The 20,081-nt window shown below is 44.3% G+C and overlaps 1 protein-coding gene across 4 annotated transcripts in view; it reads left to right on the top strand.

Moving 5' to 3' along the window:
• Positions 1 to 20,081, top strand: part of FARP1 (FERM, ARH/RhoGEF and pleckstrin domain protein 1) — a 288,757-nt gene that overhangs the window by 194,340 nt on the left and 74,336 nt on the right. For all 4 annotated transcript variants that reach the window (XM_067713490.1, XM_067713491.1, XM_067713489.1 and 1 more), the window contains 2 exons: positions 10,014 to 10,056; positions 12,928 to 13,006. In XM_067713490.1, coding sequence (XP_067569591.1) covers positions 10,014 to 10,056; positions 12,928 to 13,006 — 122 coding nt within the window. The remainder of the gene's footprint in view (positions 1 to 10,013; positions 10,057 to 12,927; positions 13,007 to 20,081) is intronic.

The following is a 20,081-nucleotide window of genomic DNA, read 5'->3' as shown; positions in this document are numbered from 1 at the left end:
TTTATATCCACACACATCGCTCTTCAAAAAAAAATGTGGAAGGGATATACATGAAGGTACTGGGTCTTAAAGCACACTCCCCAGGCCAGCAAGCAGCGTCAGCATCACCTGAGCAGTGCAGAGTCTCAGGTCCTCACCCAGATGAGGAAGTCCAGGAGCAGAGCCCCCCCATAGTATATGTTTTAACAAGCTCTTAGGGTGAATGTGATACAAGCTCAGTTCTGAGAACAACTTCATTAAAGTGTTAACCATGATCTCTTGGTGGTGGACAATTTTTTAAATTTCGCTTTTGTGAATTTTCTAATTTTCTAGCTTGCATATAGATGAATTCTATACCGATAGATTATTTTTAAATTAAAAGGTTTTTAGTAGCATCCCACAAATTTTAGTTTATTGTGTTTTCACTTTCAGTTTAAAATACTTTCTAATTTCCCCTTGGTTTCTCCTTTGACTCATGTTTATTTTGTTTCCAAATATAAGGATTTTTCCAGTTCTTTCTGTGTCTGAGTTTTAATTTAATTCTGTGGTTGCTGGAGAATATAGTTTGTATGACAGGAGGACTTTTAAATAATTTACTGATATCTCTTTAATGGCCCAGAATATGGTTTATTTTGGTATATGTTTTATGTGTACTTGAATGCTCATTCTGTGGGTGGGACAGAGCATTCCATCTGTGGCAGTTAGATCATGTTGGTTGATAGTGCTGTTCAAATCATCTGCATCCTTAGTGAATTCTGTCTATATGTTCTGTTAGTTATTGAGTGAGAGGTATTAAAGTCTCCAACCATAATTGTGGATTTGTCTATTTCTCCTTGCAGTTTGATCAGTTTTTGCTTCATGTACTTTGAAGTTCTGTTATTAAGTATATAAATACTTCAGATTTTTATATCCTCTTAATTAATTGACTCCTTTGTCATAAGAAGTTATGAAAATAGGGAAGATTAAACGCGGGTGCATAAAGTGTATTTGTGAAATAAATACACGTGATAGTCTTCTCATGTCTACTTGGATACTAACTTAATCATTTCAGTTTTTGAAAAAATTATTAATGTTAGCATGCTATGCCTTTTTCCATCCCTTTCCTTTTAACCAATTTATGTCTTTATATATGCAGTCTGATTCTTGTAGTCAGCATAGAGTTGGGTCTTGCCTTTTGATCAAATCTGGCAATCCTTTTTAATTGGGAATGTTTAGATTGTTTACATTTAATACGATTATTGGTATCATTAAAACTGGTCATCTTGCTACTATATATAAAATAGATAACTAATAAGAACCTACTATATAGCACAGGGAACTCGAGTCAATACTCTGTAATGACCTATATGGGAAAATAATCTAAAAAAAGAGTGTATATATGTATATGTATTACCGATTCACTTTGCTGTACAGCAGAAACTAACACAACATTGTTAATCAACTATACTCCAATAAAAATTAATTTAAAAATTAAAAAGTAAAATAAAAAATCTTTTTATAGGAAAACAAAAAAGTTAAATTGGTCGTCTTGCTGTTTGTTTTCTATTTGTCTTATCCGTCTTTGTTCCTTTTTCCTGTCTGCCTTTTGAGTAATTGAATATTTTTTGATGATTTCATGTTACTTTCCTTGTTGGTTTATTAGCTATAGCTCTTTGATTTGTAACGCGAGTGGTTGCTTTGAGGTTTATAATGTCCATCTTCAACTTAACACAGCCTGCCTTCAAGTGATATTATTCCTCTTCACATACAGTATAAACCTTATTTCCATTTTTCCACTTTTTGACCTTTTTGCTGTTGTTATTGTTTTTTAACATAAGTTATGAACCCCACATTACATTGTTGTTATTTTTGTTTGCCAGTCAGTTATCTTTTTTTAATTGAAGTACATTTGATTACCAGTCAGTTATCTCCTACAGAGACTTAAATAATAAAAAATTCTTAAAATATATATTAACCATACAGTTGCCGTTTTGGTGTTCCTCATTCCTTTGTGTAGACACAGATTTCCATCTGATATCACTTTCTTCCTGCTCGGAGAGGCCTTCCTTTAACGTAGCTTATTATGTGGTTCTGCTGGTGGTGAATTCTCTGAGCTTTCATGTTTGGAAATGTTTTTATTTTGCCTTCCTTTTTGAAAGATGTTTTTTGCCTGGTGTAAAATTCTAAGATGTTTTGAGTATGTTAAAAATCTTGCACCATTGCATTCTCACATTGTTTCTGGCAAGAAATCTACTGTCATCTTTATCTTTGTTACTTTATATATAATGTCTCTCTCTGCTCTGGCTGAGTTTTAAGATTTTTTTCTCTATCATTGTTTTTGATAATTTGATTGGGATGCACTTCCATGCAGTTTTCTTCATGTTTCTTATGCTTGGAGTTTGCTGAGATTCTTGGATCTGTGGACTTATAGTTTTTGTTAAATTTTGAAAACTTATAGCCATTATTTCTTCTAATATTTTTCCATTTCTTTCCCCCACCCCTGCCACCTCCTCTCCTTCAGGACTCCAATTACATGCATATTAGGCTGCCTAAAGTTACTCTATAGTTCTCTAATGCTCTGTTAATTTTTTGGTAATTTTTCTTTCTGTGTTTGATTTTGGATGGTTTCTATTGCTAGTTCTTCAAGTTCAGTAGTATTTCTTCTGCAGTGTTTCATTTGCTGTTAATCGCATCCAGCGTGTGTGTGTGTGTGTGTGCGCGTGTGCGCGCGTGCGTGTGTATGTTTGTATCACACTCTGTAGTTTTCATCTCCAGAAATTTAGTTTAGGTCTCCTTAAAATCTTCCATATCTCAACCTTTTGAACATAGAGAATACAGTTATAATAACTGTCTTCATATCCTTTTTACTAATTCTAACATCTGTGTCAATTCTAGGTCCCATTTGATTGTTTTTTTTTGGGGGGGGGCGTTGCTTTTTTGTTTTGGGGTTTTTTTGGTCTAATTATGGGTCATGTTTTCCTGCTTTGTATGCCTGGTGATTTTTTCTTTTAATTGGATGTAAGATATTGTGAATTTTACCTTGTTGAGTGCTGGGTAGTTTTGTATTCCTGTAAATGTTATTGAGTTTGCGGGGGGGGGGGCGGGATGCATGTACGTTATTTGGAAACAATTTAGTCCTTTCAGATCTGGCTTTTAAGACTTGTTAGGGTAGGACTGGTGTGGTGTGCAGTCCGGGGTGAATTATTCCGTACTCCTAAGGGATGACCCTTCAGTACTCTACCCAGTGCGCATGAGTCATGAGGTCTTCCCATCTGGCTGGTGAGAATAGGTAGTATTCCTGGCCCTGTGTGAGCACCAGGCCTGTAACCTCTAATCCTTCTGTGTTTTGTTTGTTTGTTCTTTAATTTTTTGTCCCATCTTGGCTACTTTCCTCACAAGCACACGTTGATCAGTACTCTGTTGCCTACTCGAGGGTAACCCTCTGTACTCTCCTAAATGCCTTCTACTTTCCTGTGAACTCTCTCTACCTTGCTCCCCTGCACTCTCAGCCCCGTCTGTTCAACTCATGGATTTTGCCAGGTTCTGCCTATATTCTTTCTCTCTGCACCATAACCTGAAAACTTGCTCAGGGCAGAGGCTGGTGTAGTCATAGAGGTCATGATTTTAGTTTCCTGTCTCTCAGGGATCCCTGTTTCTCATTGGTGTCACAGATCTTCAGATCTGTCATGTGTCTTTCCTTTTCTTTTCTTTCTTCCTTTCTTCCTTCTTTTGTTGTTTCATGTAGGAAGAGAAATCTAGTCTGTTACTCTATTTTGACCAGAACTAGAAATCTCTAAAAATTAATAGGTTTTAAAAAAAAGCCACACTTAACATATCTTATAAATATACCCATATGTAAAATTAATAAAGTAATTAAGATCAATATGAAAAATTACATTCAAACGAACCATTACAAACAAAAATTCAAAGTAAAGTCATTTCTTGTAGGAGCCAGCCTGCAGAAAAATTCGTTTGTTGCAGTGAGTTCTAGACACTGGATAGTTTTTTGTATCATATTTTACCTGGTTCCTATATATCTTACAGTTGATGATGAAATAGTTCTGCTGTGTGCAGTTTTGACTTCGAAATAAGAAGAAAGATGAACTTTTGTTGAGTCTTTTTAGAGGAGCAGCATATTATGTTGCAGAAAAAGCACAGGTGTGGAGTCAGATGGACTTGAAGTGGAATCCCAGCCGTTTGACCTTGGGCAACTTCAGTAAGCTCTCTGAGCTTGGCTTCCTTCGTGTGTTGTTGTGAATATTAAATGAGAGTGTATAAAGCACCTATCCAATGCCTGGCACACAGTAGGTGCTCAGGAAATGGACTCTTCGCTGTCCCCCTGCCCGATGTCATGTAAGTGACTCTCTTTTAATAAGACCCTTTCCAAAATACCTCAGATATTTTAGCTGCCTACAAAATTCAACTGAATTGTCACTCACCAAATAATAGGGGGAAGAGATGTTTAGGAAAAGAATATAAAGGCTTCGGGGACAGCGATCCCTCTTGCTTTGCCTTTGATGCCTAGGCGTTAAAGCCTTTCTTCTCGAAGAGTATTTCAGTGCAGAAAACACACTCCAAAAGGGGAAGGTAACATTTAACAGGGTATCAGAGGAAAATAGGGAGGCTGACTGAAATGGAGGCAAGCAGGGGAAGATGGGGCTGAAAAGCTGTGTTGAAACTAAATTGTGGAAGATAGGTGTCATGAGCTGAATTGTGGCCCCCGAAAATGTGTATGTTGAAGCTGTGACGCCCAGCACCTCAGAATGTGGCGGTCCTTGAAGACAGGGCCTTGAGAGGGGTGATTAAGTTAAAATGGGGCTGGGGGAGTGGCCCCTAGTCCAGTCTGAACAGTATCATTTTAAGAAGAGGAAACTGGGAGATACCCAGGGGACATGAGAGCCTGTGTGCACAGAGAGGAGACCTTGTGAGGACACAGCCAGCAGGCGGTCGTCTGCAAGTCAATGAGAGAGGCCTCAGGAGAAACCAAACCTGGGACACCTTCCGCCTCCAGAACTGGGAGGAAGTCGATTTCTGTTGTTTAAGCCACCCAGTCTGTGGTACTTTGTTATGACAGCTTGAGCAGACTCTTACTTATAGGCCTTCAAATCCCAGCAGGGGGAGTTCCTTGATTCCGTGAGTCCTCCTGACTAGGTGTGGCATTTCTAGAAGCCCATTCGTTTTAACCACATCCCTCTACAGTCAGGTAATGTGGATCTGTAGCCGTGCTCTGGAGACCGGCAGCATGATTTTAGTAAGAACAGGAATGTGTGGCTTGGTTGAAGGAGTTGCGGGGGTGAGGTTAGAGATGGACGATTACAGTTGTGACCCTCCAGAGATCCGTTGGCAGGAAAAGAAAGTTTATGGTGCTTTTGTTGCCTTTTTCATTCATCTGGAACTTGTTTCTGTTCTGCTTAGGTTGAATGAAGAAGTGATTTGTCTAGGAATGACCTAGACGAACTTCAGCCCTTTAGTCGAGCAGCAACCCTGTTTTTCTTCCTGCTCCCTCCAGCTCATCCTTTTTTAGTGGTTTAAGTCCTTAGCGTGCAAGGCCTTTCCTCTCAGCTCTGCAAATATCAATCTGACTGGTAAATGGAGAGGGTCTTGTGGGCCCCGCTTTCCCACCAAGGCCAGTTTAGCTGTGATGTAACCGATGCCATGGGGCGTTATTGCCGTAAAACTCTACTAGACAGGCGAATTCAGGCCAGTGTGATGTTCCCAGGCCTTCATGGTTTAAAACCACATGCTCGGTTGGCTCAAATTGGTGCTTGTATTTGATGAATTCCACAGAAATGCCAAAAGCAGAAGAGAGATGTTTTAAAACAATTCATAAAATTGGCTGCTGTGTTGCCAGAGCATATCTGTTTGGTCCTGAGTGGTTTGCAGAAGTTTAGGCAGATTCTGTGGCAGAATTGGCAACGGTGGAAGACCTCAGAGGTGGTTCCCCTGAGGCAGGCTTGGAGGCCGACAGAGCACAGGCTGGCAGGCTCACGAGTGGACGCTCAGTAGCTACAGGAAATCCCTCTAGAGTTCTTCAGTTAATTCTCTCGCACGCAAACACAACTGTGTCAACTCTTCTCCACTCGCCCACATCCTTCAACCCTCAGATTTTACAGGGGTAAACGGATGGTGTCAAAGAGGAACTGTCTTATCTTCCCGGCACAGAAGTGTAAACTGACGTACATCTACCATTAGCCTTTCTGCTCCCTCCCTGCCGCCACTGGAAAAGCTCTTCCTTCTGTCCCCAGTGCCCTATGTTTTAGAGCTATCTTTCCACACCATCCAAGGTGTCTTAGGATATTGTTATCTTCTTACTCATACTCTCAAGCCCTCCCTCCGCCTTTTTTTTGGGCCACAGCACGTGGCATGCGGGATCCTAGTTCCCTGACCAGGGATTGAACCCCTGCTCTCTGCAGTGAAGTACAAATTCTTAACCACTGGACCGCCAGGGAAGTCCCAACCCCTTCCCTTTTTAAGCACCCCCAGGTCCTTCCTGTGGAAGACAAGCAAATCAATAGTACTTTTATTATTTTATTTATTTATTTTTTTGCGGTACGCGGGCCTCTCACTGTTGTGGCCTCTCCCGTTGCAGAGCACAGGCTCCGGACGCGCAGGCCCAGCGGCCATGGCTCATGGGCCCAGCCGCTCCGCGGCATGTGGGATCTTCCCGGACCGGGGCACGAACCCGTGTCCCCTGCATCGGCAGGCGGACTCTCAACCACTGCGCCACCAGGGAAGCCCCAACAGTACCTTTATTTGATTCTTCCCCCTCCTCCACACACCCGTTCTCTGGCCTCTTCCTTCACAGCCAAGCTTCTTGGAAAAGCTGTTCATCCTTCCTGTCTCCTCGCCGTCCACTAGACTTTCAGGCCCCTCTCCAGGTCCACTGACCAGCAGATACTCTAGCTCTCATCTTGTTTGATCTTTCAACAGCTCTTGATGTTCTTCCTTCTGGAAACACTGTCTTCCTGTGGCTACCGTGACATGACTCTCTCCTTACGTTCCTTCTGTCTTTGTCTGCTCCCGTCGGCCGTTCTAAGGTAGACGCGTCATCAGTGCTGATGCATTTCATCCTCTGGGCTCCACGAGGCCGTCTTGTCCTCATGGATTCACAGTGCTGGCAGCCTCTAAATGTGAGATCTCCCGCCCAGGCTTCTCTGAGCTTTGGATGAGTGTGTCCCACCATTTTCATACTGTTTCTTCCTCATGAAATCCAAGGGCACCTCCTAAAATGAAAGTGTCTAGAACCCCTCCGTCCTGGCCCTCTTCCAGTACTCCCTGTCTCTGATTGGCAGCGGCATCCATCCAGATGCCTACGGCAGAAATCTCAGTGTCATCATTCTGGTTATTGTCTCCTTCTCGGCCACCACATCTAGCCCATCGGTAAATCCCACTGGATTTTACCTGTTACATTTTTCTTTTCTTTCTTTCTTTTTTAAAAAATATTTATTTATTTTATTTATTTATTTTTGGCTGCGTTTGGTCTTCATTGTTGCACACGGGCTCTCTCTAGTTGTGTCAAGCAGGGGCTACTCTTCATTGCGGTGTGCGGGCTTCTCACTGCGGTGGCTTCTCTTGTTGCAGAGCACGGGCTCTAGGCGTGCAGGCTCTAGAGCAGAGGCTCAGTAGTTGTGGCACACGGGCTTTGTTGCTCCGCAGCATGTGGGATCTTCCCGGACCAGGGCTCGAACCCGTGTCCCCTGCATTAGCAGGCGGATTCTTAACCACTGCGCCACCAGGGAAGTCCATGTTACATTTTTCTTGATTCCACCTAATTTTCCCCAACTCTGCTTCTGCCCTCCTGGTCCAAAACACCATCCTCTCTTGCCTGGACGACTGCAGCAGATAACCTGCGTCTGTTCTGACCCCCTCTTTCTGTTCTCACACTGCCAGCGTAATCCTTTCAAAGTGCAAATCTGATCGTATCAGCCCCATATTTAAAATTCTTCCCAGTGTTCTCAGGATAACGATGAAGTGTCTTAACGTGGCCTCTGTAGGGTCTGGCCCCTTCCTGACCCACCAACCTTGTCTGCTGTCATGCTGGTCTCCCCTAATGTTAAGTCACCTGGACAGGTGTTTTTACTGCATGTCTTCCTAGCTTCTTCTCACCTCTCTTGAGATTTCAGCACAATGTCACCTTCAGGGAAGGCTTCCTCCTGCCTCTCCCGCACCTGTAACTGGATCAAACCTCTCTGTCCTGACACTCAGAGTCTTCTGGGACACCCCCTTGTTTCCTTTGTCTCAGGTACTTCTTTACTTGTCTTGGGAAGGTTTTGTTTCCTGTCTTTCTCACTAGACCGTATGCTCCATGAAGCAGGCACCATGATTGGTCTCCCATCCTTGTATTCCCAGAACCCAGCAGAGTGACACAGTGATGTGTTGTTGAATGAATAAATGGGTTTGAAGAACAGGGTTTGAGTCCCAGCTCTGGGCAGCTGTGGTCTGAATCCCACTTTTCTCATCTGTCAAATGGAGATATTTTTGCCATCGTTTAGGATTCTTGGGAGGAAAATAGTTCATCTCACAAACGACGATTGTTGTTTTGAATGATTATTCTCTCTCATTTTAAGGTTGAGTCTTATGAATGCGACAGTGGAGATGATCCTAAGTCAACTAATGCCTTTATTGTTTTTCTCATATAACAGAGTGGCAGGGGACGGGGAATATAGAAATGAGAATTTCATTAGAAAATCATATTTATTTGAAACGGTGGTGGGGAAGATGAACCTGAATAAATAGACACTTAAATTTTTTTACTTTTAGTTTTTTCATCATGAGAATTCTGAGTGATCATTGAAGGTAATTTGGATGATATAGAAAGGCAGAAGAAAAGAAATCACCCATCTTCCCACCTCCCAAACACATTTTCCCACACTCTCAAATAGTTCATCAGAAGTCAAGTTACGGGATGAAAGAGTTTAGATAATTATTCCCTAATTGGTCTCCAGAAACGTTGTGCCAGTTCATACATGCACCGGTAGCGTAGGGCAGTGTCCACTTCCTGGCACCCTTGCCACGTCTGGGTTTATGAAATACAGACATGCACTGCATACAGGCATATCTAGATGCGTATTTAATGGGTGGAAATGGTATTTGATTAAATTTGCATTTGTAGTGCAAGTTACTCCTGAACTTGGACATTCTCTTGTTAGCCATCGGCATTTTTTCTTCACCAATTACCTGTTATTCTTTGCATAATTTTCTTTAGGAGTGTTTCTCTTTTTCATATTTACTTATAAAACCCTCTTTACATTAAGCCCATTAACTTTTTAAAAATCATATATGCAAATGTGAGCTTCAGTAGAACCCTTTCACGTGATCACAAGTTCAAGGGTTAACTTATACTTTATTAATGACAACTGGTTTCTCTCTTCTTTTAAAATTTTGCCGCTTGAATTGCATGCTAAGGAGAATGTGTGTGAAAAGAGTCTGGACTTTGAAGTTGGACAAACCTGATTTCAGTCCTAGCTCTGCCACATTCTAGCTGAGGGCCTGGGACAAATTACTGAGCCTCTCCACGTCTCAGATTTCTCTCCTGACTAACAGGAATCCTCTCGCCTTGCTTTGAGAGGTAAATAGCTTATGGATGGAGCCGTGTGCAAAAGTGTGTTCTATAAATATTCACTCCCTTTCCGTACCCCTCAAAGATGTGCTGTTCTGTACGTACATCTGTGTACATGGATTTTGTTTCACTAAGGAGCACGCGTATTTTACTCCATTTATAGCCAGATGTGCAATCACGCGTTAATATTTACTGAATAGCTAACTGTGATCAAAGTACCAGCGAGAATAGAAAAATTCTTAGTGAACCGTGCACTATTTGCATCTAGGAGAGGTTTTTAATTTTCAAGCTCAGGGATAATATTAGCAAGTTCGGATCCGTTCTATAAACATGGGAGACAATGTAAGTTATGGCATTCTGGAGGGAAAAAAAAGGCACAGACCGCTTCAAATCCTCAAAAATATTTTGATTTTAAACAGCTCCTAGTGGAGTCTCAAAATACTTGCACTCTCTCATTGAGAATTGATGTCTCAGTCTGTTCTCTTTTCCTTTGTAGGTGTGGCTGGATCTCTTAAAACCTATTGTCAAGCAGATTAGAAGTAAGTATAACCCCCCCACCCTCACCCCCCACCGCCTGTTTAACAGGGATGTCAAATATAAAGCCAGACGTCTTCCTCGTCTAGGCGTCGTCTGCCCTGTGGTGTCAAGCACTGGGGCCATACTTTCTTTTTTTACCCCGTGATTGCGTTTCAGCATCCACTAATCCACGTACTATTAAATGTATCTTCTGCAATTTTAACATATAACAATTCGGTAATCAAAACTTGGAAAACAAATGTCATTTTAATTAAGACTAAAGCAGGCTCTTGAGGCCCAGAGCAGTTGAGCTCGTCCAGTCCGTGCTCATGTTTCTTACTGTCACTTTGGAAGAGGGAAGGTGGAACCATTTATTCATAAAATTGCTATGAGGTTTTCTGTGCTGCCTTTTCAAAGCCTGTGAGATCAGAATGCAAGTGGTGTTTGGAAAGATAAGGTGCGCAAAAGTGTGTGAGTGTGTGTGTGTGTGTGTGTGAGAGTGTGTGTGAGTGTGTGTGTGTGAGTGTGTGAGTGTGTGTGTGTGTGAGTGTGTGTGTGAGTGTGTGTGTGTGTGTGTGTGTGTGTGTGTGTGATTGGCAAGCAGGACAGAAGGGAGTCTGCCTTGCATTGAGACCATGTTGTCGAAGGAGAGATAAAGGAGGGTCTAGGAGAGAAGTAAGGAAAGGGAACACTTGCTTTTTCCCTCCCTTCTCATTATGTGTCAGCACCAGACCATCCTCCCCTCTCTCCGCTGTGAGGTCAAGTTAAGAGACAAGCTCTCTTCTCCAGTTCATCCCAAATTGTCCCTCACTGCAGCCAGAGACCAGGCAAGAGACTGAGGATGGTAACAAAACTGCATTCCTTTAGTTGAACAATCACACAATACCTCTTGGGGTCGGTTTTATGTCTGATTAAGAAACCCCACCAGTGCAATGGTTAAGAATCCGCCTGCCAGTGTAAGGGACACGGGTTCGAGCCCTGGTCCAGGAAGATCCCACATGCCGCGGAGCAGCTAGGCCTGTGCGCCGCAACTACTGAGCCTGTGCTCTAGAGCCTGTGAGCCACAACTACTGAAGCCCGTGCAACTAGAGCCGTGCTCCGCAACACGAGAAGCCACCGCAGTGAGAAGCCCGCGCACCACCACGAAGACCCAACACAGCCAAAAATAAATAAACTAAGTTTATTTAAAGAAAAGAAACCCCACCAGGCTACTTACAGCAATTTATGTGGCTGTAATAAACAGGCACACTGTGTTGAGTGGCCCTTACGCAGTTGAAATTGATATTGATCTTCTATCATTTAAATTAAGCAATCGTTAATGCAGAAGACGAAACAGCCGTTGTTCAGCGTTTATTGGGTGGCGGGCCTAGGACTAAGTGTGGAGGACACATTGCTGTGAGAAGCCGCCAGGCCTGAAGGCTGGAGGAAGCACAGCATCTAAAATGATGACATTTGTTCCCTCAGTAACCCGCGATGGGAGCTGCTGATGGTGGAAAAGTGTCAGACCCAGGACAGCGGCTGTGGTTTGGTTTAGCACCGGAGCAGAGGCTCTCCTTTTCATCTCTGTGGGCTATGACTCGCCCCGTGTGACAAAGCTGTCATTTTGCATTAGTGCTAGCATCTTCCTAGCTTCGGGTTTTCTAAGGATCCAAGTAGCCTCATTTAATTCCCCATCTGTGAAAATTGCTGGGAAGAATGAGCTAGACCTTCCCATCTTCCCCATTTTGTTCTTGCTATTCTGTGATCCAGAATTGACACGCGAGGATTTCTGTTAATTTTTAGAATGGTCAGCGGGAAGAGGCCCGGCTTCTCTTGGTTTCAGTGTTCCTGTGCCTTGTTTTTTTTCCTCCTAATTTTGTACGTATTGCCAACATCTTCATCTTATGATACATCATTTGGGGTTTTTTTCCCTAAATTTGAGTGTGTTATAAAAATTAAAGTACAACATCTTTTGTGATGGTGAAAGGTAGAGCAAAAAAGACATTTTTTACTTTTATACAACTGCTGTTAAAATTTGGATTTCATCATAATACCTTGTATTTCATAGAACATAAACTTTTGCTGTTAGTCCAAATGGCAGAACCTGTAAGATTGCTTTTGTATCGTGGCTTATACAGCAAAATAAACTCTGACTCAGGTTACAAATTATTATTCTATAATCTATTTGACGTTCTGTTTGAATTCTGGAAAGTTACCTGTCTCATTCCCAGTCTTACCCTGCCCACCCTCTCCCAGATCTGCTTCCTAATTTCGTTGGAACTTATCGATAAGATGGTGTATGAGACACTTAGTAAGGGCTTTGACTGACTGTGATGAACACAGTAGCTGCTGTACCTTGGAGAGAGTTAGAAATAATAAATTACGTAACTGATTTACCTTTTCGTTATCTCTTCCTTAAGCTGTCTAAAGCCTGTATTTGGACTGAAGCAGACAGATAAATTTTTGAAGACACATGCGTGCTTTTAAAATCTGGGTACAATTTACGTTCTCCAGGGGAAAAGTTTGATGCCTCAATGTAATGCGCCTGTCACAGTATTTTTAAAAACCGGGTATCTGGAACTTCCCTGGGGGTCCAGTAGTTGAGACTCCGTGCTTCCAACGCAGTGGGCGTGGGTTCCATCCCAGGTCGGGGAACTAAGATCCTACATGCCGTGTGGTGTGGCCAAAAAATATAATTAAAAAAAAACCCAAACAGGTGTCTGTCTCCCCACAATACGAAAATGCAAATTAGTAACCAGCATAACCAGCTATTAAGTGACTTGGATGTTGGCAGAAGTGCTCTGGGCAGCTCGGAGTAAGACTTATTATTGGTTTCTAATATACCCTCTTACATCTTTAATGGCATTTGAAAGACAAATCAATAAATGCTTTACTGCTTTTTCCCCCCTTTCTAGGGCCAAAGCATGTCGTTGTTAAGTTTGTGGTGAAATTCTTTCCACCTGACCACACACAGCTCCAAGAAGAACTCACAAGGTTAGTGGTTTGGAAACTGGGTATTTATTGCTGTGGAGCAGAGAGAGTGAATGTTCTAAGTCAACTGATGAAACATTTTCCCAGTGTTTCCTTGACCAGCATCTGATCTGTGCTTGACAGTTTAACCTTCCTCCCTCCCAGCTGTGTTTACAAACATGGGAAGAAAGAAAGTACCACAGTTTCCCTGAAAGCTGGTTTCTTGAAGGCTGTGCTATGAAGTATCTGGGCTTATAATCTGTTACTGTCGTATTTCCCCCTCTTATACCTGTCACGTCACAAGACAGTTTTGGGAAATGAATCTCTTCTGTGAAACCAAGATGTGAACTCAGTTTCTCTCTGTTGCTGCAGTGGGTGAATCGACATAAACTGTACGTCAGTTTCTTTGAAGGTGTGGCCAAGTGGGAGGAGTGTGGCCAAGCCCTGCCCCTGGTAACTGTGTGACCAGCTGGTTACCAAACGCCCCTGCACCTCTGTTAATTCCCGTGTCAACGCGACCGTAGTGCTTGCTTGGCCAGCGTGGTGTTGAGGATGAGTACTCGTATGCATAGAGTGCCCGGAACCCAGCAGGGATGCTATGAGTGACAGCCTCCATCATCCTCATCACCATCACCCGCATCTTCATCCCTGCTACTACCCATTTTATAATTGACAGCAAGACACGTGGTATTCCAAAAGAGAGCAGAGCCTGGTGGGAACATGCGAAGATAAAACGCCTCCCTTTCAGGACTACACTGCACTAGTCTGACCAGCCAGATTCCTGCCGCACATGCCTTTCCAGCTTCAGCTGTTCAAGATGAGGGCTGTCACATCTTTCTTGTCCCTCTGGGTTGAGAGCCCAGTATTTTGGGTGGTTGAGTTTGTTAAATGGTTCGTCATTTATCAAAGAGATGAAAACATTCGGTCAACAGTATTGATGGAGTATACGTGGCGTGCAAGCCTTGTTCCAGGAACGGGGAGCATAGTGGTGAAGAGACCGGCCTGACTTTCACGGGAACAGACACAATGATTAAATAAACAAGAAAAATATCAGATAATGCTAAGAGCCTTTAGGTAATGGGAGTAGATGATGTGATAGAAGGTGACGGGTGATGACTTTACAGTGCTTGGTCTGGGATGCTTGGGCTGAGAAAGCGACAAGGATCTGTCAGTCATTTTCAGAGGAAGAGCTCTCCAGGGAGAAGGCACGGTTAGGCAGTGCCCAAGGCAGAAACACGCTCCAGACGTTCAGTCACCTAAAAGAGGGCTCTCATGGCAGGAACATTGAGGGTGAAGTGCACTGAGGCGGGGCAGAGGCCCGATATACGTAGTGTTGAGAGACTGGTTGCCAGAGATACCGAGGGGAGGATGACAGGAAGAGATGGCAGTCACCCAGGCCAAGATGATGGCGGCAACGGAGGCGGTAGGAGTGGAAATGGAGAAAACACGTGAATTTGGAGCACGTGCTGGAGGCGGGGTCGATTTGAATTTGTGACGGGCTGTGGGTGGAGGCTGAGGGAAGGAGAAGGGATGCTTAAGATTTTGACTTAAGCAGCAACTAGATGGATGGGTGACGACTAGAATGCGAAGGGGTGGAGGGAAGTAGAGGACTGGGGAGGGTGGAGAGTCAAGGGTTTGGTTCTGCCAGCTCGTGTTTGAGGTCCCTGCTGGACATCCCGGGGTTGCGTCAGGAGGGGCACCAGGTACACGAACGTGCGATTCCAGAAAGAGAGGAAGGCAAAGACTCTTCCCATGGCTTCGCAGTGTTCTGAATGAGTCACCGTTGATAGTTTACCTCCACTTTCACCCCTCGAATGAAGCAGCTAAGTGGCCAGGAGCTGCAGAGGCCGTCAGCCTTCTGGGAACCACATGCCTCGGCTAGGGCGCTTCCCGTGGAGAAGGGGCAGCTGGGGCCGCCACCTGAGTTCCAAGCTGCCGACACCAGTAGCATCTTCGTGCCGTGTCCTTATCGGGGCTGCCGTGTCTCAGCTTCCGGGGCTGGTTTTCCCGTTGTTGAAAGTATGTTGCTCGAAGCTCAGAATATTGAAATGAATCTGAAGGCCAGTCCAGCCGTTGGTCAGCAGCGTGCCTTTTCCTCCCGCGTTTCACTGGGCCGTCATCCTGCTTAGGAAGTCGGCGGCGTGAAGTACCACTGCCCCCCAACCCCAGTCCTGTCTCCCCATTCTACTTTGCAATGAGTTTTGCACCTTTTCAGTTTTTGTGAATCATCATCTCTAGAGATGTGTGATTTTCTACCATTCTGGTCCTCGTTATAAAATTCCAGACAGCTTGTGAGCGTCAAGCCGTGTGTGTGCGCCTGGTATTTTGCCAGCTGTTCCGACCGATCTGATCAATTCCTCAAGTGACACAAGCTCAGCTTGGACGTAGCAGGTTTGGGGGTTTGTTGTCGCTGTTTTCTGGCTCCCAGTGTTAACTGACATTTTGGACATCTTTTCCGAGGAGAGAACTCCTTTGGCTCTGGGGTGATAAAATTGGTAGGAAGTTTAGAAGGTCCCCGTTGCTTTCCGCTTTGTCACAAGGTATGCCGGGAAGGCGACTTCCCAGATCCAAAGTGGTGTTCTCCCACACTCTCAAATTCCTATTCAAGCAGAAATTTAAGGATGGGACCATTGAGATGCCAGGCAGTTTTCTATGGCAGATGGTGAAGGAGGGAGCCTTTGGGAGAAGCCCTATATGGACACTACTTCATAGGCGAAGGAGGCGCAGACACGAGTGAGACAGACAGAAACGGGCCCGCAGTTCAGCGACTTTAAGGGACTGGAGCTGCAGCTGATTCTTCGGGCCTCCAGGAATAGCTTTCGGCTTCCCATTTATATAGATCGAAGATTAAATTGCACTTTGCTGTTAAACAAGAAGCTGAATTCCTTTCTATTTATTGAACTACCCTCTCACTGGAGCTCTTGTCCTACTGACACCAGGGCTCAGGCATCTAGAAGGAGAAAAGTACTGACTCCCAGATGCAAGTTTAAAACCGCTTGGGGGAGGGGTCTTTGGAAAAGAAGTTAGCAGGCTTGCTTCTGGCAGAGCTCAGAATCACTTGGCTGTGCTGGTGAGGTCAGACGTACTCCACTACTCTCCGAGCATCGCATCTGACGTGGGATCCAGTTTCTACTTGGCTGTGTTCTTAAAGGTGCAGGGGACCTATCAGAATTTGCTGTTCTGCGGGGCCTGCTGCAGTGTTGCCCTTTGGCTGCCAGAGATGTCGTACTGTACACTGAATAAGGAAAGAAAGACGAAGAGCTCCCGGGTGAAATAAATTGAAACAGGCGTGTTTAAACCATGGCATCAAGATGGGTGTGATTTCCTCCCCTGTGGTCCCTGGAAGTGACAGCCCTCTGATTGGCCCTGCTGCTGTCATCGCCTCCCTCCTCACATCCCATCCTTCCTCCAAGGAGAGTTGATTCCGTTTTGAGCCCTTCATGTGAATTTGATTGGAGCTGCTTCAGTTTAGAATGCAAAAGGTGCTGCGGAATTTCTAAAGTTAGCCCTGCAGCCAGCGTGCGGGACTTACAGCTGTCTTTACGAGAAGATGAGACGGTACCCAGGAAGGTCCTTCTCAGATTACAAGGGCCTTAGCACAAGTCAGCATAATCAGGGAGTGACAAAGTCCTCCTGCAGTTGGCAACGGGGCGCTCGTCCTCTGTCTAAATAGGTGAGCTCTCGGAACCCAGCGCCGTGTCGCCACCCACAGGAGACCCTCCCCAGAGGCCCCGAAGCCTGTCGCCATGACCCTGAGTCTGTCCCTGGACACAGCATCCTGTGTTTGAACTGGTAGCTGTTACCATATTTGGAACATCATGCTTTTAAAACATACGTTCTTCCTACTTAGGTAAAAACTAACCACACAGATAAGAATTAGAGCCTGTCGTTCTATGTGTCGGCTTCAAGAAACAATAACCACTGCCTAATCCAGAGATACGGTTTGTGCCACATCTTCCCATATAAACCTATGTGCTGATGTTGTGGTTACTTTATATGCTCTGCCATTCTCTACTTTGACTTTCCAAGGAGAGAGACAGAGACAGAGAGAGAAAAGAAAGTGAATGAATGAATGAATAAACATTACATTGGGGGGGTGGATAAAGGTCAGCTGTTGTCAACTAGTGGATCTGTGGGTGTTTTTTTGTTTTGTTTTTTTTCTGGTTACAGAATGCCTCTGTAGTTCTTTAGTTCTTAATCATGGAATTTCCTAAACGACTTAAAGGGGATTCATTTTTCTTTTATTTAAAAAAAAAAATTGCTAACATATACTGAATGTTTTCATTCTGGTCACTATGCTTTCCATGTATTATCTCATTTAATTCTTAAGGCCACCTCTATGGTTAGTCGTGTTAAAAGCCCTTTCTTTGGGCTTCCCTGGTGGTGCAGTGGTTGAGAATCTGCCTGCTAATGCAGGGGACACGGATTCGAGCTCTGGTCTGGGAGGATCCCACATGCCGCAGAGAAACTAGGCCCGTGAGCCACAACTACTGAGCCTGCGCGTCTGGAGCCTGTGCTCTGCAACAAGAGAGGCCGCGATAGTGAGAGGCCCGCGCACCGCGATGAAGAGTGGCCCCCGCTTGCCACAACTAGAGAAAGCCCACGCACAGAAACGAAGACCCAACACAGCAAAAATTAATTAATTAATAAACTCCTACCCGCAACATCTTCTTAAAAAAAAAAAAAAGCCCTTTTTTTAAAAAACAAAAAGAACCCTTTGTTATTACAAAAGTAGCCAATGTACAGTGTAGAAAGTTAGAGTATACAGGTGAAGAAGACTAAGAAGATAAAACTACTGTGTTCTTGCTGCCCAGAGCTGAGTGTTGTTAACACATCAGTGAGAGAGCCTTTCTGATTTTTCCTGTGCATATACATGTACTGTTCATCTCATCTGGTACCCTGGCCGTACTCAAATGTCCCCCTTTGTTCCCCAGATGTCATTTATATCTGCCCATCTAACGTGAAATTCACTGTAGGACCACATTCCATCTGGTTGTTATGCCCTTTGGACCTCTTAATCTAGCAGAGTCCCTTTTTTTTTTTTCTCTTCGTGATACCATCTTGTTGAAGAAACTGAACCGGTCATACTATAAAATAGCCTACCCGGGACTTCCCTGGTGGCACAGTGGTTGAGAGTCCGCCTGCCGACGCAGGGGACACGGGTTCATGCCCCGGTCCGGGAAGATCCCACGTGCCGCGGGGCGGCTGGGCCCGTGAGCCATAGCCGCTGAGCCTGCGTGTCCGGAGCCTGTGCTCCGCAGCGGGAGAGGCCGCAACAGTGAGAGGCCCGCGTACCTCAAAAAAAAAAAACAAAAAAAAAAGCTACCTGCTAAATTTGTCTGGTTGCCTCCTGTTTAGCTTATTCCTCTGTCTTCTGTATTTCCTGCCAACTAGACCTTAGTTCTAAGGGATACAAGTTGAACATTCTTGGCTAGAGTCCCATCCTAAGTGATGTCGTGTGTTCCCTGTTTCATTAGCGATGCTGAGATTGATCACTGAGTTAAGGGTGGTGACATTCTGACCTTTCCATTGTGAAGGAAAGTCATATGACTTTGTATGCAAATGTCCAAACTCCTAAGTGGTTTTTATGCTGATTAACAATCCTTGCCAAGTCAGTCATTTCTTTAGAGGTGTGGGATGAGGCTTTTATAATTATGTTATTTCTGCTGTGTTATTTGTCGGTGTTCTTCTGTAACGTAGAACTTTGCCCCGTCTACTTAGATTGTCTGTATATCCTGAAATACCCTTCCTGCTGGAGAGGCAGATTACATGCCCAAGTTTTTGCCTTGGGTTACCAGTTTCCTAAAAAAGAATTTCTTGAATAGACTCCTCAAATGGTGATACATTCTACTTTTTCTGCTTTCTATTTTTATGACTATTACAATGGACTCATAAAGTTTTATTAGTTCCATGTGTTTCAGTTCACTTTAATCATTCTTTATTGCTACTCAAGTTGTCACAACTTTGGCCAGTGGCCGCCCCTTCAAGGTTTTTTTTTTTCCCCCTTTTAATATAACCCATTTATATTTGCAAGCTGCCTTGCTCTCTGGCATAACTAGATCTTCCAGGCTTGCTTTGTACCTTCCTCTGCCCCACACCTGGAACCTACCATTTCTGCAAGGTCCTACCTCTGTATCCTTCTCATGGGTAGTTGTGTGAGAGCCAGAATCTGGTTGCTAAGGGTTGCTGCCGAAGTCACGCTCCTTCTAGACAGTGGGCAAATCTAGCAAATATCTTTCTAAAAATCTGGGCTTCCCTGGTGGCGCAGTGGTTGAGAGTCCGCCTGACAATGCAGGGGACGCGGGTTCGTGCCCCGGTCCGGGAAGATTCCATGTGCCGCGGAGCGGCTGCGCCCGTGAGCCATGGCCGCTGAGCCTGCGCGTCCGGAGCCTGTGCTCCGCAACGGGAGAGGCCATAACAGTGAGAGGCCCGCATACCGAAAGAAAAAAAAAATCTATGCGTTCATATTGATATTCTCAAATCGATTTTAACATCGCACTGTTTTTACTTAATTTCTTTGATTTATACTTTTTTCTTCCACCAAACATGTTACTTGCTTTATTCTACTTCATAAAGAAAAGAATTTTTAAATAAATTGATTTTTAAAGATCTGGCAACTGAGGCTTGTGGAAGAAGCTGAGTGACTTATTACACCACAAAAAAAGACACTCTTGTGGGGCTTCCCTGGTGGCACAGTGGTTGGGAGTCCGCCTGCTGATGCACGGGACGCGGGTTCGTGCCCCGGTCCGGGAAGATCCCACATGCCGCGGAGTGGCTAGGCCCTTGAGCCATGGCCGCTGAGCCTGCGCATCCGGAGCCTGTGCTCCCGAAAAAAAGACACTCTTGTGTTTCCAGTTCCATTGGCAAGGCTCTTCCTAACCATGATAGCCTACTGTTATTGTCTGAGCCATACAGCCATTTTTTTTAGTATATTTGACTGATCTGTGAAAAAATTTGAAATGTGTGCTATACTCTGCAAAAATAGGGTGGTAAGTTATAGTCTTAATTACTTATGGCTGTATCTCTCCATATAAAATGAAATGCATTACTCATTGTGTGGAAAGATTGCAGCATATGTCTCCCGGTGCTTGAAGGGAGG

Source organism: Pseudorca crassidens, chromosome 18, assembly GCF_039906515.1.
Source record: "Pseudorca crassidens isolate mPseCra1 chromosome 18, mPseCra1.hap1, whole genome shotgun sequence".
Taxonomy (NCBI): domain Eukaryota; kingdom Metazoa; phylum Chordata; class Mammalia; order Artiodactyla; family Delphinidae; genus Pseudorca; species Pseudorca crassidens.
This window is presented reverse-complemented; position numbering and strand designations above follow the sequence as displayed.